General features: G+C 37.7%; 1 protein-coding gene and 1 pseudogene across 1 annotated transcript; both read left to right on the forward strand.

The window, feature by feature from the left end:
* The first annotated feature begins 613 nt into the window (after positions 1–613).
* On the forward strand, positions 614–21181 carry LOC140510051 (arylacetamide deacetylase-like). The gene is made up of 5 exons (XM_072618341.1): positions 614–752; positions 12279–12501; positions 14956–15025; positions 19254–19425; positions 19742–21181. The coding sequence occupies exons 1-5, from the start codon at positions 615–617 to the stop codon at positions 20348–20350; spliced, it is 1212 nt and encodes a 403-aa protein (XP_072474442.1). The 5' UTR covers position 614; the 3' UTR covers positions 20351–21181.
* A 1-nt stretch (position 21182) lies between these two features.
* LOC140510050 (large ribosomal subunit protein eL43-like) lies at positions 21183–21904 on the forward strand (annotated as a pseudogene).
* The last annotated feature ends 1976 nt before the right edge of the window (positions 21905–23880 follow it).

Here is a 23880-nt window from a genome sequence, read left to right on the forward strand (position 1 = left end):
ATATATTGGGAGGAGAAAGGGAGAAATGGAATGGGGCAAATTATCTCTCATAAAAGAGGCAAGAAAAAGCCTTTTCAGTGGAGGAGAAAGGGGAGGAGGTGAGAGGGAAAAAGTGAAGCTTACTCTCATCACATTTGACTCAAGGAAGGAATCACATGCCCAGTCAATTTGGTATGACAACCTATGTTACACTGTAGGAAAGTAGGGGAGAAGAGAATAAGTAGGTGTAGCTCTGAAAGCTACAACATATTCTTTTTTTGTTTATATTTATAGGTAGCATGTCAATATGGGTTTAGTTCGGTTTCTTGAGTAATATGTCTATTTATTAGCAATTACATGGGAGACACAAAGTGTGTGCCATCAGTTAAATAAAACGTGGCTAATAAACTTATAACTGTGTGATTTAAAGCACACTCTTTCGTGTCTCATTAATATGATTGCCTCACCTTTCTACTAAGAATACACTTATGCATATGGTAATAACAACTGGATTGTGACAAGTTTAAATTACAAGGACAGAGTGTTCTGAAAACAAAACCTTCAACCTCTTATGAATCTTTTAGGATATATAAAAGTCAACGTATTCATCTGAAAACAAAGACCAAGACAACACCATGGGGCCCAAAGCTGTGTGCCTTATAATTTCTTGCACCCTTCTGGCTTGGTATATGCATACAACTTTCTCAGCAAACTTTGAACAACCTTGGAAGTTAATGCTGATGGATTCTTCTCTTAAAATTCTTCAACATATGGTAAGTTAAAAATTTCCTTCCATGTATATTTCTACTCATATACACCATGAGTTTCCACTTTTAAAATATTGTTCATTTTCTTTTAGCTTAAATCTATCAGATAATACTTGCTAGGTATCATCTTTGCATAGCACTGAGAGACACAACTGCCTGTTAACAGTTGACAGTTCAGTGTAGGAATATGGATGGTGTAGAAGATGTGATTAAAGGAGACATTTAGATTTTTTTTAACATAAAAAGTATTTTATGTGCTCTCTCTTTCTCTCTCTCATCTATTTTCCTCTTCTCTTACTGTCATTTTGATATCTTGATTATATTCAAAATCCCACTGACTTCTCATCTTCCACCGTGCATGTCCCCTCATCATGGGATCACTGTGACCCTGCAGTGTGCCATAGTTTTAGAATTCTAGGCCTGCAGTCAATGGAGCTAGGTTGGAATCTTGTCTCTACCCCTTAATTTTTGTCTGACCTCAGGAATGTCACTTAACATTTCTCAGACTCCATTTTTCAATCCATGAAGTGTGGGATTTGGGTGAAATAAAAATCTATCACCATAGATCCCACAACCATCACCCATACTCACTGTCCCACAAATTCTCCTGTACTTTATTTCAATTTATTATGAGGTTTCAAACTGAGATGTTAACACTTTTTCATAATGCATTACATTCTTTCATTTGAATACTCCCTTGTTCATTTTCAGTACAAGAGATTTCAGGAATTTAACTCTAATATACTCTCTCAAAGCATGCAACTACACCAATCCAACTTTCTTTTTTTTTTTTTAAATTTATTTATTTAACTTTTAACATTCATTTTCACAAAATTTTGGGTTCCAAATTTTCTCCCCATTTGTCCCCTCCCCCACCCCAAAACACCAAGCATTCTGATTGCCCCTATCACCAATCTGCCCTCTCTTCTATCATCCCTCCCTTCCCTTGTCCTCATCTTCTCTTTTGTCCTGTAGGGCCAGGTAACTTTCTGTACCCCATTACCTGTATTTCTTATTTCCTAGTAGCAAGAACAGTACTCGACAGTTGTTCCTATAACTTTGAGTTCCAACTTCTCTTCCTCCCTCCCTCCCCACCCATTCTCTTTGGGAAGGCAAGCAATTCAATATAGGCCATATCTGTGTAGTTTTGCAAGTGACTTCCATAATAGTTGTGTTGTGTAAGACTAACTATATTTCCCTCCATCCTATCCTGCCCCCCATTGCTTCTATTCTCTCTTTGGATCCTGTCCCTCCCCAAGAGTGTTGACTTCAGATTGCCCCCTCCTCCCATTGCCCTCCTTCCATCATCCCCCCCACCCTGCTTATCCCCTTCTCCCCCACTTTCCTGTATTGTAAGATAGGTTTTCATACCAAAATGAGTGTGTATTTTGTTCCTTCCTTGAGTCAAGTGTGATGAGAGTAAACTTCATGTTTTTCTCTCACCTCCCCTCTTTTTCCCTCCACTAAAAAGTCTTTTGCCTGCCTCTTTTATGAGAGATAATTTGCCCCATTCCATTTCTCCCTTTCTCCTCCCAATATATTTCTCTCTCACCACTTAATTTCATTTTTTTAAGATATGATCCCATCCTCTTCAATTCACTCTGTGCTGTGTGTGTGTGTGTGTGTGTGTGTGTGTGTGTGTGTGTGTGTAATCCTACTCACTACCCAGATACCGAAAAGTTTCAGGAGTTACAAATGTTGTCTTTCCATGTAGGAATGTAAACAGTTCAACTTTAACAAGTCCCTTATGACTTCTCTTTGCTGTTTACCTTTTCATGCTTCTCTTCATTCTTGTGTTTGAAGGTCAAATTTTCTTTTCAGCTCTGGTTTTTTCATCAAGAATGCTTGAAAGTCCTCTATGTCATTGAAAGACCATTTTTTCCCCTGAAGTATTATACTCAGTTTTGCTGGGTAGGTGATTCTTGGTTTTAGTCCTAGTTCCTTTGACTTCTGGAATATCATATTCCACACCCTCTGATCCCTTAATGTAGAAGCTGCTAGATCTTGTGTTATCCTGATTGTATTTCCACAGTACTTGAATTGTTTCTTTCTAGCTGCTTGCAATATTTTCTCCTTGACCTGGGAACTCTGGAATTTGGCCACAATGTTCCTAGGAGTTTCTCTTTTGGGATCTCTTTCAGGTGGTGATCAGTGGATTCCTTGAATACTTATTTTGCCCTCTGGTTCTAGAATATCAGGGCGGTTTTCCTTGATCATTTCATGAAAGATGATGTCTAGGCTCTTTTTTTGATCATGGCTTTCATGCAGTACCATAATTTTTAAATTGTCTCTCCTGGATCTATTTTCCAGGTCAGTTGTTTTTCCAATGAGATATTTCACATTATCTTCCATTTTTTCATTCTTTTGGTTTTGTTTTGTGATTTCTTGCTTTCTCATAAAGTCATTAGCCTCCATCTGTTCCATTCTAATTTTGAAAGAACTATTTTCTTCAGTGAGCTTTTGAACCTCCTTTTCCATTTGGTTAATTCTGCTTTTGAAAGCATTCTTCTCCTCATTGGCTTCTTGAACCTCTTTTGCCAATTGAGTTAGCCTATTTTTCAAGGTGTTATTTTCTTCAGCATTTTTTGGGGTCTCTTTTAGCAAGGTGTTGACCTGCTTTTCATGCTTTATTTGCATCTCTCTCATTTCTCTTCCCAGTTTTTCCTCCACCTCTCTAACTTGATTTTCAAAACACTTTTTGAGCTCTTCCATGGCCTGAGCCCATTGGGTGGGCTGGGATACAGAAGCCTTGATTTCTATGTCTTTCCCTGATGGTAAGCATTGTTCTTCCTCATCTGAAAGGAAGGGAGGAAATACCTGTTCACCAAGAAAGCAACCTTCTATAGTCTTATTTTTTTTTCCCTTTTCTGGGCATTTTCCCAGCTAGGGACTTGACTTCTGAGTGTCCTCTTCACACCCACTTGGCCTCCAGATCTGCCCAGCCAGCGCTTGGGATCTGAGATTCAAATGCTGCTTCCCAGCCTCAGGGCTTTGGGCGGGGGCACGGCTGCTATTCAGTGTGAGATTAAGTTCAGGTTCTCAGGTGGGGGCAGGGCTCCCTCACAGGGCTCAGTTTCCTCAGGGGATTTATGCAGAGACCTTCAACAATGGATCCGAGCTCCTGCCTGCTTTGGGAGCCGTGGTCTGCTGCTGCCTCCCGAGGGGGCCTGAGTTATGGAGACACCCTGCTCCCCTCCCAGTGAGCCAAAAAGACTCTCTCACTCACCCCCAGTGCCCATGGGTGGAGGGACCTGCGTGGCCACTGGAGATTCTGTCCCTGAAGCCTATTCAGATCTGCTCCTCTCAGTGCCACATGGCCAAGGCAGGGCTGGGCTCCTCTCTGGGTCCGGGGTGCTACGGACCTTTCATGTCAGGTTTTCAGGGCTCTCTGGAACAGAAATCTCCTCCACTCCGTTGTTCTGTGGCTTCTGCTGCTCCCGAATTTGTTGGGAGTTCTTCTTTACAGGTATTTTATGGGCTGTGGGTTTCAGAGCTAGCATATGTGTGTCTTTCTACTCCGCCATCTTGACTCCTCCCCCCACCAATCCAACTTTCTCTACCAAACATACTGGACACATTGCTTGACCACAGAGCTATGAGGAGATATTTCAGCTCCCAGGGCAACTAATCACAGGACAACTAGTAACAGCACATGCACCCTCAAATTGACTTTTATAAATTTATGACATAATGTGTAAGTACAAATGAAAGTATTTGATGTAGTTCTAGAAATGCTCACAATACCATCAAGATTAGAGAAAGAAATTAAAGGTGTAAATACAGGCAAAAAGGACATAAAACTATCCCTATTTCCTGATGTCATAATGGATTACTTCTAAAATGCTAAAAGATCAGCAAAGATACTAATTGAACCAATTAATACCTTTAGCAAATTTGCATACCATGAGATAAACCCACAAAAATCAACACAATTCTGTATAGTAATAGCAAAATCTAAGATACAATAAGAGAAATAACCAAAATGAGCTTCAAAATGCATAAAATATTCTGGAATCAATCTATCAAAGTGCATAAGGTATTTCTATAGATATGATTACAAAGAAATACTTAAGGGAAAAAAACAGCTTAAATAGCTAAAGGACCATTCAGTGTTCATGTTTGGGCCATGCCAATATGATAAAAATGAGAATACTACTAACATTCATTTACAATTTTAATGCTCTAGCAATTAAACTATCAAAGGAATACCTTACAGAATTCAATAAAACAATAAAATCAATTTGGAAGAATAAAAACCTTGGAAGAAAAAAAATTTGGAAGAAAAAAATCATGGAAAATAATAGGGGAGAAGGAAAGGTAAGAATTAATGGAGCATAGCACTACCAGACTTCACATTTATTATAAAGCAGAAGTCTTCAAAACCTTTTGGTATTGCTAAATAAATAGAAAAGTAGATCAATGAAACAGACTAGACAAAAAGGAATCAGAAATAATAAAATGCCAAAATATTTTTAGTAGCAAATTTTATGGTAACAAAGAACTGAAAGACAAGTAGATTCCATTAATTGGGAAATAGTTAAACAAATCATGATATCGACCTGAAAGTTTGGTTAAGAAGAAGGCAAACAGGCTAAATGCATATTCTTTATTCCCTTAAAGCTAGCAGTTACATGATCATCATGGAGTCAGAAAAACTTCTGACTAACACAAGAATGACCAGGCTTAAATCTGTTTAGGACAACCCAAGGTGGTCTGTGTCCTTCAGATTCATGGTTTCCATGAGTGATTAACCATGAGAAAGGAATTTTCTTTAATTGCATAGGTTGTAAATACAATAAGATAACAGAGTTGACAAAGTTTCAATTGAAATTATGATCCATGATATCTGTGGGTTTTCTTACCATTAACATGCCATAACATAGTATAAGTCTACAAAATATTAGGACACAGAAAAAGTCCCATTATTCAAGATAGTGTCTTGGGTTAAGGGTCTCGTAAGGAATGCTAAGTCAGCCTCATCTGGCTTTGTTGACATAGGAAGAGGTGTTCTCTGAGTTTACTTCAGAGAACAAAAGGTCCAAGCTCTTCTTCTGATTGATTAATTCAAGCTCTGGCTCTTATTAAAGTGAAAAATTTATATTAAATGATTATCAACGAATGTGATGAAATCTTACTGTACTGTAAGAAACAACAGATATGACAAATACAGACAAGCATGACAATACTGATATGGATGGCAGAGCCATGATTACACAGTGAGAGCTAAAAATATTGCCTTAGTTCACCCAAAACCTCCTCCACAATGACCTAGAAAATGTGCCAAGCTGAATTCTGATTGGGAAATCCAAGAAAAAGTCTAAGTTAGTAATTTTCCCTGCTCCAGGAAGTTTAGGAAGATAGACAGAGAGATCTACAGACACTCAGGTGGGGATAGGATGAGGAAGGCATCACGGCCACTGTAGTAGGTAGAAACAGTACAGGCGACGGACTGGGGTGGTAGCAGTGATGAGAAGCAGCACCTAAGGTTGGTAAGGAAAATGAAGACCTAAGCAGAAGGAGATTCCAGAGGGAAAGAGAGGTGGCACAGTGAGTAGAGCACCGGCCCTGGAGTCAGGGGGACCTGAGTTGAAATCGTGCCTCAGACATGTGACACACTTACTAGGTGTATGATCTTGGGAAAGTCACTTAGCCCCAATTGCCTTGCCTTCTCTCCCCCTCCAAAAAAAAAAAAAAGAGATCCCAGGGGACCCCTGTACCAGCACAGGTGTCTTCTGGTAGTTCTGGAGCCCATTACCCATATCCCGATCACAGTTTCTGCATAGAAAGTAGTGATCTGTCAAAGTCACAAGGGGGAAGGGACCCTATCTCTGTAAGGAGCAAGGAACAAGTTCTAGAGCTTTCACTCTATGTGAAGCGCTATGTGTCTCTGAGCTCAAGGGCTGAGGGGGACATCAGTTCTAACCTTTAGATCCTACATAAGCTTGCAGTGGAATTAACCAGAGCAGGAGATTAAAACCAAGGGGAATCCAGAAGTTCAGCTACTCTGAATCTGCAGAATCCTCCAGAAGGCTGATTGTGACTGAGACCAAAAACAGTCTATGAAAACTATCCACAAAAAAGCCCATAAATCCAAACTGGGTCAGGAATATGTAGAGAACAAATCAGGTGAGCAATGACTAGATCTCTCCTTGTATCACTATTATTTGTCCTTTGTTTTCAAAGCAGACCAATGATAAGAGAAGTGTCATGTCTTGACTTGGCTGTGAATTCTATTTAAGGAAGGCAGAGCTAAACAAAGAACTCTGCTTCATTCTCTCCATTAGAGTCATTGAAGTCTAGTGGCAAGACAAAAACTCAAAATGACTGAAGACAGCCCAGGATGCAGTGGGTTACCTTGGTCTTCCTAAATTAAAGTCTTTCCCAGGTCTCAGTTTTCCTGAGTCAATACCAATTCAATGTCTAAGTGCTAGGTGTGAGTTCCTGAAGAAAACCATTCAATCAGAGAAATAAGGACATGACTTGCACTTGACTTTGTTTTGAGTGAGGGAGAGCTGTACAGGTCACCAGCCTCACTTCTCCTCCAGAGCCATCTGAATCCAGTGACCAGATATTCATCAGGATGACTGGAGATGACCCAGGATGAGGCAATTGGGTTTAAGTGACTTGCCCAAGGTCACACAGCTAGTGAGTTTTTGAGGTGAGATTTGAACTCAGGTCCTCCTGACTCCTGCACTGGTGCTCTATCCACCGCACCATCTAGCTGCCCCAAGTGCTAGGTAAGAACTGAGACAAAAAGATGGCCTAATTTACCATCACTAAATAACAATCCAGGAAAAATCTCCAGGGCCAGATGGATTCAAAAGTGAATTCTACCAAACATTTAAAGAACAGTTAATTCCAATTCTATGTAGACTCTTTGGGAAAATTGGGGAAGGAGTCCTCCCAAATTCTTTTTATGATACAGATATACCTAAACCAGGAAGAGCCAAAACAAAGAAAGAAAATTATAGACCAATTGCTCTAATGAATATAGATGCAAAAATTTTAAATAAGATTAGCAAAAAGAATACAGCAACTTATCACAAGAATAATACATTATGATCAGGTAGGATTTACACCAGGAATGCAGGACTGGTTCAATAACAGAAAAACTATTAACATTATTGATCATATCAACAACAAAACTAACAGAAACCAAATGATTATCTCAATAGATACAGAAAAAGCTTTTGACAAAACACAGAACCCATTCCTATTGAAAACACTGGAGAGCATAGGAATAAATGGAACTTTCCATAAAAAAATAAGCATTATCTACCTAAAAACCTTCAGCAAGCATTATATACCAAGGGGATAAGCTAGATGCATTTTCAATAAGATCAGGGGTGAAACAAGGATGTCCATTATCACCACTGTTATTCAATATAGTACTAGAAATGTTAGCTGTAGCAAGAGAAGAAAAAGAAATTGAAGGAATTAGAATAGACAAAGAAGAAACTAAGTTATCACTCTTTGCAGATGATATGATGATATACTTAGAGAATCCCAGGGAATCAAGTAAAAAACTACTTGAAATAATAAACAACTTTTTCAAAGTTGCAGGTTAAAAAATAAACCCATAGAAATTTTCTACATTTCTATATATCAGTAACAAAGCCCAACAGCAAGAAATAGAAAGAGAAATCCCATTGAAAGCTATGGTAGACACTATAAAATATTTGGGAGTCTACCTGCCAAAACAAACCCAGGGACTATATGAACACAATTACAAAACAATTTTCACACAAGTAAAGTCAGATCTAAGTAAGTGGAAAAACATCAGTTGCTCATGGGTAGGCTGAGCCTATATAATAAAAATGACAATAGCACCTAAATTAACTTACTTATGCAGTGCTATGCCAATCAAACTATCAGCTAATTATTTTGTAGAGCTAGAAAAAATGATATCAAAATTCATCTGGAAGAACAAAAGGTCCAGAATATCAAGGGAACTAATGAAAAGAAATGCTAGGTAAGGCAGGCTAGTTCTACCAGATCTTAAATTGTATTATAAAGCAACAATTATCAAAACCACTTGGTAGTGGCTAAGAAACAGAAGGGTAGACCAGTGGAATAGTTTAGGTACCCAAGACACAGTAGTCAATGAATATAGCAATCTATTGTTTGATAAACCCAAGGACCCCAGCTTCTGGGATAAGAACTCACTGTTTGACAAAAATTACTGTGAAATCAGATTTGGCCTATATTGAATTGCTTGCCTTCCAAAGGGAGTGGGTGGGGAGGGAGGGAGGAAAAGAAGTTGGAACTCAAAGTTTTAGGAATAACTGTCGAGTACTGTTCTTGCCACTAGGAAATAAGAAATACATGTAAAGGGGTATAGAAAGTTATTTGGTCCTACAGGACAAAAGAGAAGATGGAGACTAGGGCAGAGAGGGATGATAGAAGAGAGAACAGATTGGTGATAGGGGCAATCAGAATGCTCTGTGTTTTGGGGTGGGGGGAGGGGACAAAAGGGGAGAAAGTGTGGAACCCAAAATTTTGTGAAAATGAATGTTAAAAGTCAAATAAATAAAAAATAAAATTAAATTTAAAAAATTGCTGTGAAAACTGGATAACTGTGGCAGAAACTAGGCACAGACCAATGCCTAACACCTACACAAGAATAAAGTCCAAATGATTAGATGATCTAGGTATAAAGATTGATACTATAAACAAATTATTGGAGCAAGGAATAATGTATTTATGAGATTTATGGAGAAGGGAAGAATTTTAGACTAAACAAGAGATAGAAAACATTATGAAATGCAAAATGGATAATTTTGATGACACTAAATTGAAAAGTTTTTGCACAAACAAACCCAATGCCACCAAGATTGGGAGGGAAGCAAACTGGGAAAGAAATTTTGAAACTAGTGTCTGTGATAAAGACCTCATTTCTAAAATATATAGAGAATTGAGGCAAATGTACAAGAATACAAGTCATCCCCAACTGATAAATGGTCATAGGACATGAACAGGCAATTTTCAGAGGAAAAAATTAAAGATACCTATAGTCATATGAAAAAATGCTCTAAATTACTATGGATTAGAAAAGTGCACATCAAAACAACTCTGAAGTACCACATCACACCTATCAGATTGGCTAACATGACAAAACAGGATGATAAAAAAAAAGTTGGAGACGATGTGGGAGAGTTGGAACACTAATTCATTGTTGGTGGAGCTGTGAGCTGATCCAACCATTCTGGAGAGCAATTGGAAACTATGCCCAAAGAGCTACAGAAATGTATATACCCTTTGATCCAGCAATATCACTTCTAGGACTGTATCCCCAAGAGATCATAAAACTGGGAAAGGGTCCCACATGTACAAAAATATATCAGCTCTCTTTGTGGTGGTCAAACACTGGAAATCAAGGGGATCCCCATTAGTTGGGGAATGGCTGAATAAATTGTAGTATATGAATGTAATGGAATACTATTGTGCTATAAGAAATGATGAATAGGAAGACTTCAGAGAACAACTTTTATGAACTGATGCTGACTGAAAGGAACAGAACCAGGAGAACTTTCTACGCAGCAACAACCACAGCGTGTAAGGATTTTTTCTGTTAGATTTAGTTCTTCATTGCAATGCAAGGACTTGAAAAATTCCCAATGGTCTCAAGGGAAAATTCCTTCCACATCCAGAGACAGAACTATGGAATTTGATTGCAGAATGTAACAGATCATTTTCTTTTGTATTACATTTTGGATTGTTTTATGATTGCTCCCATTCATTTTAATTCTTCTATGCAACATGACTAAGGAGAAAATGTATTTAAAAATAATGTATGTGTAGAACCTATATAAAATTGTATGCTGTCTCAGGGAGAGAGGGGGAAGGGAAGGGGGAAGAAGAGGGAGGGAGGGGGAAAAGATCTAAGTTATATGGAAGTGATTGCAAAACACTGAAAACAAAATAATAATTAAAAAAGAATGTAAAAAAAAGAAAACTGAATGGGAATAGAAGGAATATACCTTTTTCTCAGCTGTATATGATACCTTCACAAAAACTGACCATGTATTAGGGCATAAGAACCTCAAAAACAAAAGCAGAAAAGCAGGATTATTAAATATATTCTTTTGGTGTCATAATGCAATCAAAATTACATTCAAAAGGGGGCCTTAGAAGTACAAATTAAAAGTGAATTAGAAACGAAATAATCTAATCCTAGCCCAACCATACTAGAGAACAATGTGAAATTATGGCCAAAAAGCTTTTAACATGTTTGTAAACTTTGATCCAGCAATAACAATACATGGTCTATACCATAAAAAAACAAGGAAAAAGTGAAAAAACAATATGTACAAAAATATTTATAGAAGCTTTTTTTGTGGTAGCAAAGAATTGGAAACTGAGGAGATACCCATCAATTGAGGAACAGCTGAGCAAATTATGGTATATGAATGTGATAGAATACTATAGCATTATTTTTTTTTAAATGTTAAGCAGAATATTTCAGGAAAAATCTGAGAAGACCTTATATGACCTGATGCAAAGTGAAGTGATCTGAACTAGGAGAATAACTTATACTTATTCTAAAGATAATCAACTGTGAAAGACTTCATAACTCTGATCAATATGAACCAGCATAACTCCAATGGAAAATGCTATCTACCTCCAGAGAGAGAACTGATGAAATCTGAGTATAGTTTGAGGTAAAACCACAAAATCTTTGTAAGTGGAGGCTCCAAAATTTCAAAGAATTTGCATGGTTCCAAAGAAGAACTATGAGAAGATATTACTCCCCACTTCTTTGCCGAGGTGGAAAGTCCATTGTCATGGAACACTGGATGTGCTTTTAGATTTTTTTCAATATATTGATCAATTTTGCTGATTATGCTTTTCTCTTATTCCTTTTTCTTTTTTCTCTAAAAAAAAGCCTTTGTTATATAAATTGACTCTTCCTGGGAAAAAAGGGAGAGACAAAGGGGGAAATTAGGCAATTTAAAAACAAAAGGTATAAAAATTTATTTTAAAAAACAGTTAAGATAAATTAGGTTTTGTGAAATTAGGTTACTGTAGAGGATTGGTAAATATATCCCCTAATTTGGAAGAAGTCCCATAGCTTATACCATGGGATTTGGAAGTTCCTTGCTCTCTTAACTACACCAAAGGTGCCTCAGTGGACCCTCTTCTCACATAACTCAAGAGAGAGAAGGTAGCATCAGGATTACACATTGTCTTCCATGGAAGGAACGAAGTATGAAATAGCTCAACCAATCTGAGAATCAATTTGGAATCTTATCCAAACAGTCACTAAACTGCATATATCTTTTGAGTATCCTCAATGAGGTCCAGGACTAAGATAAATGATCTCCTATAGTCTGAGTTGCCTGGGGATCCTCATAATTTATGTGACTTGGCTGGGGTTATTCAGATAGCATTTTTTCAAATCCAGGCAGGTCTTGAACTCAGATCTTTCCAACTCCAAGGTCAGCTCTTCATTAATATGATCTATTTAATTGTGTGTAAATATAAAATAGTGTTAAAAATATGTATATGTCTTCTTTCTTTTTATTCTGTCAGGCTTCACTTTTGGAAAAATTGGGGTTAATGAGCTTTTGGGATTTTTTACATATTCTAATGCGATGGCAAATAGTAGAACCCATTTCTGATGAAAACGTCACAGTGACAGATGCAATAGTCAAAGACGTCCTAGTGCGTTATTATGTGTCAAAGAAGAAATCACATGAGCTGAAAAGAGCAATTATCTATTTCCACGGAGGAGGAGCTAGTTTTGGTACCATTGGTAAGTACACATATCCGTAGGCCAAAGTCTGCATTTTCTATTAGATCAAGGATCTAATTTTATCCCTCTGGAAATATTTTCTTCTGACAAAAGAGCCCAAACCAACTAAGCTCATAATCTTGGAAAGCTGTATGAGAGCCTCTGATGTTAAATGACTTGACCAGAGTCACCCTGCCAGGAAGTATGAAAAGCAGGATTTGAATCCAGCTCTTTATCACACCAAACCCAGTACTCAGTTCACTATATTACACTGACTCTAAATTTTCCAGTACCACATTTTTTTCTCATTTAAAAGACCCTATCATGAGAATACGCATCTTTACCAAGAAGTATCAAATTATATCACAAGTAAAATGAAGGCATGCATTTCTTTAATTTGTTACTTTATAGAGAAGATCCTGGTCAGTACATTTTGTATTATTTTTCTTTTTCTATTTTTAAGAACTACTTCTTGAGAATAATTTCCAGCTTTGATTTTGATATATTGAAATGGAAATTAGAAAATCATTCCACACTGACTTTATAAATGGAGCCCCAATCCCAAAGCTACAAGAAGTCAGTAATCATAACAGCTAGTGTGGATGTATTTTGCTATGTGTTTCCATAAGGACAATGAAAATGAAAGTCAGTTCTACTGTTAGAAAGAATTAGGGAGATTAGGGTGATGGCCTGAATTTACTGCAGCTGCCAGAACAAGTGGCTGATTATATGTAGAAGCCCAGTATATGCATGCTGCATGCCTTTACTCATTCTAGGAGATGCATTGTAGTTGCATCATTATTATGGACACAGGAATCAGGAATAGCCATCATTTTATGTGTAGAGCATATGTGGTTTCCCCAGGAAAAAGACTAAGATCCTTGATAACAGAAACTGTTTTATTTTTGTCTCTGTATCTCTAACATGACTCCTGGTTCACAGTATTTGCTGTGCAATGCTTTTTAACTTGATACAATCAATGAGTTTTTCTTTAATGTCCATAGAGTCTGTAACAGTTATACTTGATCTTGAAAATACATTTTTAAAAAAGCAGATATCATCCCTGCCCATTAGGACCTTCTAGTGTGTATATAATTCAATTCCTCAAATGCAATCAATAATTCAATCAATAAACATTTGTTAAGCACTTACTATATGATAGGTACTATCTAAGCTCTATGTATACAAAAAGGGCAAAAGACAGTCCCCGCCCTAAAGAATCTTACAATCTAACAAGGGACACAATATGCAAGCAAACATACAAGAACCAAGCTATATACAGGATAAATAGGAAATGTAATTCATATTTATTCAATCGCTATTATAGGTATGCTATAGTGTCAAGTGCTGTGCATATAAAGGAGCTTACGTTCTCCTATTTAATGTTTTTCAGTCATTTTTCTGTCTGACTTTTAATGACTCCATTTGGAGTTTTCTTTGCAAAGATGCTAGAAGCTTTGACATTTTTTTCTGCAGTTCATTTTATAGATAAGGAAACTAAGGCAAACAGAGTTAAGTGACTTGCCCAACGCAATACAGCCAGTAAGTATCTGAGGCCAGATTTGAATTCAAGAAGATGAATCTTCTTGACTTCTCCACCAGCTACTATATCCACTGTGCCACTAACTACCTCCATTCTCCTATGCAATTACAACAAAATGGCAGATGTGGAAAAGGAAAAAGCTAACCCAGGATCATGGTAGAATACTATTTCTGTAGAGTTTTTGGAAGACATTGGACTTGAGGGATGATTTAAAGAAGAGAAGGGATGTCAATGAGTAGAAAGTATTTTAATGTATATGGAATAAGGAAATTTTGAGAAAAGGTGAATAAAAAAGATGTTGCATAGGTAGTAATATGTAAATACTGATAGAAACATATATATGCACATATGTACATATAGAATATAAATATTAAAATAGCTAGCACATACACAGTATGTGTACATATGTATTTTGTATACATGCGTGTACTTGTTTGCATGTGTGTGTATACATATTTTATATCTATACATGTATATGTCTATAGATAGATAGATAGAGATACATATGTACATATGCACTGGCTAGACCAACAATCCCATTCTAACTCCCAGAATAAAGTCTTCCTTAGTAGGCATGTTTGAGAAGAAAAATGAGACATGAATAATCCCACAGCGACCCTTAGATAAAACCTAAACTCTCTCCCTTTAAGGAGACTGGCATTTAACTAGGAAGATAGTGAAAAAAAATTCTTTTTTACTCCGTTAATTCTTCAGGATGCTTAATAAATGCTGGTCAATTAAATTCTAGGTACTAAAAAAATATTTATCATTACTATTGTTGTCACCAATAAGAAGAAACATATTATATTGTGCACATAGCTTGAGCAACTATTTCAAGGTAAATAATGAATCAAATTTGTCCCTAAGGTCACATCTATACTTGTTATCTTTAATTTCCATTGGACAACTATAATTTGGTTTATTTCTTCCAGCCCTTCCCCATTATGACGTCTTTGCAAGACTGGCAGCAAACACGCTGGATGCTGTTGTTGTAGGATCTGAGTAAGAAAAATTTTAATAGTTACTTTGAATATATTTTGAATATATTTGGTGTTTGTTTTGGATTTGGGTCATATTTGGGGTGAATTTGGTCAACTTTCAAATGACCCATATTCCCCATGATTCCTTACTCTGACAATTTTTATGAACCCTTTTGCATACTTGCAATATTACTATGCCACACTATTCAAGGAAGAAATTATATATGTGGGATCATGAATGCAGAGGATGGGACTCACTTCACCTCCCTTATTTTACAGAGGAGAAAACTTAGACCCAGTGAGTGAAAGTCACTTGCCAAGGGTCACACAGGGAATCACTAGAAAAGCTGGGATTTGAACTCACATTCCCTGAGTCCATTTCTATTTTTCTCACACTATATCGCATTAGTTCCGTTTCTCTGAAACCCTTAAATGGGAGATATAAAATTGAATTGTCATCATCTTACTTTGCTCCATATCATGTCATGGGGCTAGTTATTAATGACTTACAACCTAGTACAAACAACTATGTCAGCCTTGTAATGTGGGGGCCTTTCAGTCACGTGATTCCAGCACCTACAACTTCCAAGTTTGTGTAGTTGCTCAGTCATTTCAATTGTGTCTGACTCTTCATGACTGCATTAGGGGCTTCTTGGCAAAATGCTGGAGTGGTTTTCCATTTTTTTCTATAGCTCCTTTTACAGATGAGGATATGGAGGCAAATAGAGTTAAGTGACTTGCCCAGGGTCACACAGCTAGTAAGTGTCTGAGGCATGATTTGAACGCATGAAAATGTAACTTCCAGACTGCAGGCCTGGCACTTTATCCACTCTACCACCTAGCTTCAACTTATAACTTCTAGGATTTCTAAAAGTCAATGATCCATTCTACTAAACAGAGCTGGTAGGGAATTTTTAATTCTGGGCCAACACATGACTTGGTAGACCACAACCCCAGGGAAGAAGAATGAGACTATTTGAGAAATCAAAATCATCCTGGGGAAGGGAGGTTATATTCTGTTTAGTTTCCTCTGATAGGAACTGGACCTGTGATTTCATTGGTCTGAATATTCCCCGTTGAGGAAATTAACTCGATCAATGTAGATAGGTACTTTCTCTGAAACTTGTTTTCTGAAGAAAGGGTCTCAAATTTACAGCATCCCAAGTGCAGCCACAACCCAATTAAAATGTAACTGTGAAATACTTTGGAAAATAAATAACAATATGATAGAACGTAGATAATGTTAACGTGTGATTCTCTAAGTCAATATGCCACCTTCAGAAATCCTTGTGGACAGTTAGTGGCCTTTCTTTCTATTTGAGTTTGACTGATCTAGAGAATACTGAGAAGTTAAAAGAATTGTCTGCACTCATAGAGCCAATATGGTATAGAAATAAGACTTAAACATATGACCCCTTAACCTTGAGGTCAGCTCTCTATTCACCACACTTCACTTCCTCTCCTCAGATGTACTCCTCAGGGTCATTGGAAATGATCCTGAGTATTGGAGGCATACTGCATCAGTCCTACTCCCTGTGAGTTGTGAGACTTTTCTGAAACATTATTGGACTTTCCAACTCTAAATCTATAATCGTATAATTTTAGGACTATCTTCTTTATGTATCACATTAGCCAAATGATGAGGCAGGCCCAGGTCCAGTCCCATAAGCCACAGGTCACAAGGATTACTAGAACTTCTCTGAATGCTGGGAACGTTCTTCAGTAAGCAAGATTCTCTGATATGAGTGTTTGCCAGTAACATTTTGGTCTTATGAATCAACAAGACTCCTATTTACACAAAAGCTGGGAGCTTGGGGACTCACTGCGATGAAATCTCAGAACTGCTGTTATTCAGTTCCTGTAAGATAGGAGACAGGCACTGTGATGCCTTGGATAAAGTGCTGTAATTCGTTCAAAACGAACTTGTGCAAATTATATACCTTCTCTGAACCTCAGGTCGTGCTCTGAGATTTATCTAAGCTATGGAAAAATTGTGACCTATCACAATAAATTTCCTAAACTAACAAAATCTTTGGAGAAAGTTCCTAAACAAACAAAATAACATTCCCTGACTTGTTGCCTACACAGAAAAGGGAAAAAGGAATGCTTTATTGAAGCTATATATAATTATTGCATTTGTGTGTATAAAATAATTGTTCAATTATTCTTAATTTCCTTGAGTGTTTCAAAGAATTTTCTCACTGATGACAAGTAGCCAGAGTGGGATACTAGAAAGAACTCTGACTCTGGGGTCTGAAGACCTGGATTCCAATCACGCCTTCTGGCTTAATGCATGTTACTTTCTACAAATCACTTAGCATTCTTCATCTGCAAAATGAAGGGAGAGGAATACAAGCTTCTGACATCCCATCCGGTTTTCCATCTATGATGCTAAATCTTATTAGCAGAAATATGATGGAAATCAATGACTAAAGCATAAATCAATTTCCAACACCCTCTCATGATGATTAGCACTGGGATTCACTTCAATCTACTGAACACAGTGTGTTACCGACTATAGGGATTTTAGAAAATGTGTAAAAGGGCTCTCTGGTATACAAGATTTCATAGAGGAGTTCCAACTTGTATTAGGCATAAGGAACAAATTGAATTTAAATATAACTCTCCTTTTTGTGAATTTTTTTTCCAATTTAAATGTAACCTCATTGAAGGCATGGTCTGGGACAGCCTTGCTGGCATGTATTTGTATCCTCAATATTTAACAAATTCCCTGGATTACAGAATACACTTAATAAATTCATTTTCATTCATTCATCATCATCCATGCAGAGGAAGCATTACCCCTTAGCCAGAGGGGTCAAACTTGCAGTCCAAAGGCAATATACGCACCAGAAAACTCTGCAATGCTGCCCAAGTGGGACTAAAATGTGATTGGGGAAAGGGCTGTTGTAGATTATTGGCAGAGATGTCACAGAGATTGTATTTTAGGAGCATTTATGCTGAAAATTAGCAAATACTACAAATCAGACTTTGATTTATTGTTTTGTTCTAAAGCCTAGACTAAAGAAAATGATGGGGAAAGATTAATAATGCAGATTCAACTTAAAAATGTATTGTGCATCATTGGGGTGAGGGGGAAGATACCAGAGGTGGTTATTAAACAGTTACCAGCATACCACTGGATGGAGTTTCTCTGGATTTGGTAACTTGAACCATCTAAGAAAATTAATTGCCCTCTTACTATCAAACTACTTTACTTGAATTTTTTAAAATTGCTATTAACCATGTTTGTTCTGAACCTCAAAGCAGGACAACAAATGTCCTTTGTAAAAAATATCTAATTTTTTTAAAGGGGCCAATGACCTTGACTTTTGTTTCTGCAAAAATTCTAGTCTGAAACCTTTTGCCTTTCTCATTTAAGAACATCCCACACTTTGAATACAACCCAGAGTTTCTTAGCTATGACCCAAAGATGAACAATGCACATTCAATAAAAGTCTTTCCAAATTGCTCCTTGCTATCTATACTCACTAGAATGTGATTGTGAATCAGGAAGCAAGATCCTCATTCTTCTATCATTCTTGCTACTAGCTGTAAATCAATTCTTTAGGCCAACATGTACTTAGGGATAGAAAAATAAGGATATTAGTGAGAGGAAAGACTTCTCCTACTCCTTGGGCTTCTCCACCCTCTTCCTCTAGATCTCAAGTCCCACTTCCTGTCTCACCAGAATGCAACCTGCCCAAGAGCAGACACCATTCCGTGTTTGTCTGTGTGTTCACATCACTAAGCACTGTCCCTGGCACATATCAAGGGTTTCATAAAGGCATGTTTAATCAAAATTTCATTTTTCTCTCTAAATAAATGGTCAGTTGTAAAATGAGAGTTGTTGGGAAGCAGGGAGTTGAAGGGTAGAATTTCTTTTAGGAGGCAATTTTCATGGACTCCATCTCTTCTGTAATAGAGAATTTTGTCATGGTCACATATTTGCAGCTAAAGTGAAATGTTAAGTGCCTTCTTATTCTTCTTTTTTGGATACCTAAGTGGCACAGTGGATAGAGTGCCTGGCCTGAACTCAGGGTATCTTCCTGAGTTCAAATCCAGCCTCAGACACTAATTAGCTGTGTGACCCTGTGCAAGTCACTTGACCCTCTTTGCTTTAGTTTCCCCATTTGTAAAATGAGCAGGAGAAGGAAATAGCAAACCACTCTAGTATCTTTGTCAAGAAAACCCCAAATAGACTCACAAAGAGTCAGACATGACTGAACAACAACATTCTTCTTTCAAAGCTACCGAAAAATTCCTAAATATCACCATCCAACTCAGTGGAGTGATGCTTATGATTTTTTGAAGTCCTTCCTACAACCTGAAACTCTTGCCAAATATGGTGTGGATCCGACCAGAGTCTGTATTTTGGGAGACAGTTCTGGGGCTGCTGTAGCAGCAGCTATGACTCAACAGGTAGGTACCTCTTTTATCCTATTGCTTTACAGTGGTTATTGCAATGAATGTCTGTACTATAACTTTAGTGAGGAAGAGCGAACCTTGGACTTCAAATTCAGAGATCTGGGTTTCTGATACTTACCAGCTGTATGACTATAGGTAAGTCACTTATCCTTAGGAAGACCCTCCATGTTGGGAAGATAATCCTGCTGACTCACATGGATATTTAATGTCTAGTGTTTGAGATGATTCAAAAGTTGAAATTGACTTTGTCTCCCCTGCTATCATGTGGTATGGGACTATTCTGACTTAATGAATATTCTGCTCTTTGCAGGTCATGGGTGACCCTGAAATTCCCATTAAACCTAAAGCTCAGGCTCTAATTTATCCTGTCCTGCAAATGCTTGATACAGACATGCCATCCTATAGGGAAAATGAATATGGCATAATGTTGCCCAAGTCCTTACTCATAAAAATGATGAGTGAATATCTTGGCATTGATGAATCCCTTGAGCAAGCCATGAAGAGTAACCAACATATACCTGCTGAATATAGCCATCTCCTCAAGTTTGTCAACTGGAGTACCCTGCTTCCTGAGAGGTTTAAAAAAGGCCATGTTTATACCGAGCGAATTTATGGAAGTTCTGAAATAGTGAAAAAGTTTCCAGGAATTGTAGATCCCAGAGCAAACCCATTGTTGGCCAATGATTCAACATTGAGCCTTCAGCCACTAACTTACATACTCACATGTCAATATGATATCTTAAGAGATGATGGGCTCATATATGTTTCCCGCCTACGCAACAATGGAGTCCAAGTGTTCCATGAACACATTGAGGAAGGATTCCATGGGTCTCTCATGTGCATTCATAAGCCATTTGATTTAGATCTTGGTTGGAGACTAGTAGGAAAGATAATTAGTTGGATAAATGAGAATTTATAGTTACTGCATATACATATATGATCTATATCAAATTACTCGCCTACTCGAGGAAAAGGGATAGGAAGGAGGGAGGGAGAGAATCTGGAGCTCAAAATTTTTTTTAAATGAATATTAAAAATTTTTATATGCAATTAAAAAAATAAAACTTTTTTTTAAAAAAAGCTCATGCCAATTTGGAACTATGCCCAAAGGGCTACAAAAATGTACATACCCTTTGACCCAGCAATACCGCTTCTAGGACTGTATCCCACAATGGGAAAGGGTCCCACATGTACAAAAATATTTATAGCAGCTTTCTTTGTAGTGGCCAAAAACTGGAAATCAAGGGGATGCCCATCAATTGGGAAATAGCTGAACAAATTATGATATATAAATGTAATGGAATCCTATTGTGCTATAAGAAATGATGAACAGGAAGACTTCAGAGAGGCCTGGAAAGACTTATATGAACTGATGCTGAGTGAAAGGAACAGAAGCAGGAGAACTTTGTACACAGCAAAAACCACTGTGTGCAAGGAATTTTTCTGGCAGACTTAGTACTTCATTGCAATGCAAGGACTTAAAAAATTTCCAGTGGACTCTTGAAGCAAAATACCTTCCACATTCAGAGAAAGAACTATGGAATTGGATTGCAGAATGAAGCAGACCATTTTCTTTTGTATTATGTTTTGTTTTGTTTTATGATTTCTTCCATTTATTTTAATTCTTCTTTGCAACATGACTAAGGTGAAAATGTATTTAATAGGAATGTATGTGTAGAACCTATATAAAATTGTATGCCATCTCAGGGATGGAGTGGGGAAGGAGGGGGAGGGAGGGGAAAAATCTTGGACATAACGGAAGTGATTGTAAAACACTGAAAACAAAATAATATAATTTTTTTTAAAAAAAGAGCTTGTGTATCATGTAAAAATAGAATGAGTTACTATATACACATAGTCCCTAACTTATATATAACATGTTCTAAAAGCTGACTTGTGAGTCATTTTTTTGAAATTCGGGACACATTTTCCCTTAGAAATAATCTTGTCCACAGTTATTAGGCACTTCTCTTGACCAAGACTAATCCTTATCTTTGTACCCTTGACTCAATTACCTCCCATCTCCTTCTGCAGAAAGCTCTCTAATGCCACTCACCCTTCATTAGTCTCTCTCTATTGACTCTTTCACTGTTGTCTACAATCTTGCCCCAGTCTTCCACACCTCTTACAAAGTGAAAGTTTGCCTCTCCAAGCTCCAGCCCTGCAAATGGCACCATGGCTAAACATACCAAGAAGGTCAGGATTGTTGGTAAACAAGGAGCACATTATGATGCATCCCTCAGAAAAATGGTGAAGAACATTGAAATTAGTCATCATGCCAAGGATACCTGCTCCTTTTTTGGCAAAATCAAAATGAAGAAACAGGCTGTGGATATCTGACATTGTGGAGCCTGTAGGAAAACAGTAGCTGATGGTAAATGGACCTACAACACCACCTCTTCAGTCACAGTCAAATCTGCCCTCAGAAGATTGAAGGAAATGAAGGACCAGTAAAATTCTCTTATCAAATATCTGCAGCCCATAGTCCAACAATAAATGGGTTCATTTATGAAATAAAAAAGTGAAAGTTTGATTATGTTATTTCCCTACTTGGGAAACTATAGTGGTTCCTAGTTAGTGGTGGAACCTCCTGTGTTGTCACTGTTATTGTTGTTTTTTGTCCTTCATTTTAAAGAGGATCAGTGGCATCATAGATGATGAATTGAAGTGAGGCAGACTGGTGCAAAGCTTCTCCCTCTCTTCCTGAGTCCAGTGGCAGGACTAAAGTCAAAGATTACCAGCAATGGTCCAGGATGTAATGGATGACCTTGGTGTCTTTGATGCCTGATTAAGCTCTAAATGCTTCACAACGTCTACTTCGGCCACCTTTGTGACCACTGGAACAAATTGTTCTCATTCACCAAAGTCTTCACATTCTTGGGGTCGCCATCCCCCTAAATTCCTGACAAGTTTGGGGCCTGTTGTTTATCCTCAAGCTGGTTTGACCTGTCTGCCAAGAAAGTTTACAAAGGTGTGGCTACTGAACATGCTACAGTCTCTTGGAGCCATAGGTGAGAGTTGGTTGAAGATAGACACCAAAGGTAGATGAGCGACCCTGAAAAGGGCTCAGCATCCCTCACACCAGACATGCTAGTCCTCCCCAAATACCCCATATACCCCAGCCAACTATTCTGTACTATTGTAAAGGTGAGGTGATTAATTTCTACAACTCGACCCCACATAAAGTAACTGATTATATGCTCAGTCAATCATGTTCAAACTTATATAAACCTTGTACTAAATGTAAAAAGTTCTTAAAAATGCAATGAAGTTGTACAAGGATCTCATTAAGATGGTCCTAACTTGGCTGTGCCTTGGGGATTGTTGACAAATTATGCAAGGTGAAGAGCAATACTGGAGATATCCCCAAGGTATCTGAGGGTCGTCAGGGATCTTGGGAACCAAAGATTAATCATGCCTATGGGGAACATCTGGAGCCTCCCATGAATGGGAGAAAAGGCCTTCTGGCCACTAGGAAGATGTGAGTTGCCCCTTTGTTGGATATGCTCTCTGAGCTGGAACTCACTTTCCCCTGGATGCTGTATAAACTTCTGGAAGAATGTGTTAAAATGTTTTATATTAGCTCTTCTTACTATATCTCCTTCTTTAGTGAAACTTTCCAAAAGCTGTTTAAAGCTGTCTGAATAAATTGAGTCTCAAAAGGTAACTAATTTCATTTCCTCTAAAGAGTCCCCTTCTATTTCTGAGATTCAGTTTCCTTTTTGATCACATGTAAGATGACCCCACTAAAATCTAAGCCATGTATTTGGCTTGGGACATCAATTTCATCTCTGAAGCTTCCTCTAGTGATATAGCTACAAGACAAGTTTCAGCTGAAGAAGCTGCTCTGGAAACAAAATTCATCCTGGTGAAGATAGGGTTCTGTGCATGAGTTTCTCTCACCTTAGCTGGGTTGGTCTTCCAGAGTAAACTTTTACTGGAGCCTTGTCTGAAACCTCTCTAGTTCTGTAGAACCTGACAACACTTGCCTTCCTTGGCATAGTCTTTTATGACTCTTGGTCATCTTCCTGCTATGATTCAATATCACAGAAGAACTCTTGGGAAGGATCTCTGAATGGAGTGTTTTGCTAAGTAAATAATGACTGTGAAAAATCAAGAGAAACAAGGAAATGTAGAAAGATCATTTTTTCAAGAGATGTCATGCATTCCAACTACTTCATGGTACAGATGAAAATGCAGAAAACTGAGTCCCAAAGATGTTAAGGTGACCTGCCCATGGGCACACAGCTAGTAAATGTCTCATGTGTCTGAGAAATTGAAGACCACATCTTTCTGAGCACTCTCCCCTCTGTACCATGCTGACTCTCAGCACAACTGAGACAAAGACAAGCCAGCAGACCCTGGAAAATAATGTACACATTGACTACAGCAGTGTAACTAGAAAGACCAACACCAAAAAGATAGTAGAAACTGAATACTCTGAAGTTG

This window comes from Notamacropus eugenii, chromosome 6 (genome assembly GCF_028372415.1).
Source record: "Notamacropus eugenii isolate mMacEug1 chromosome 6, mMacEug1.pri_v2, whole genome shotgun sequence".
Classification (NCBI taxonomy): Eukaryota; Metazoa; Chordata; class Mammalia; order Diprotodontia; family Macropodidae; genus Notamacropus; species Notamacropus eugenii.

What these genes read in the sequence shown, in the direction of transcription:
- LOC140510051 (XM_072618341.1), top strand. Translation starts at nt 615, where the DNA reads ATGGGGCCCAAAGCTGTGTGCCTTATAATTTCTTGCACCCTTCTGGCT. An exon ending in TTAAAATTCTTCAACATATG is followed by an intron (nt 753 to 12,278) that starts GTAAGTTAAAAA and finishes TTATTCTGTCAG; the next exon opens with GCTTCACTTTTGGAAAAATT. An exon ending in GCTGTTGTTGTAGGATCTGA is followed by an intron (nt 15,026 to 19,253) that starts GTAAGAAAAATT and finishes CTTCTTTCAAAG; the next exon opens with CTACCGAAAAATTCCTAAAT.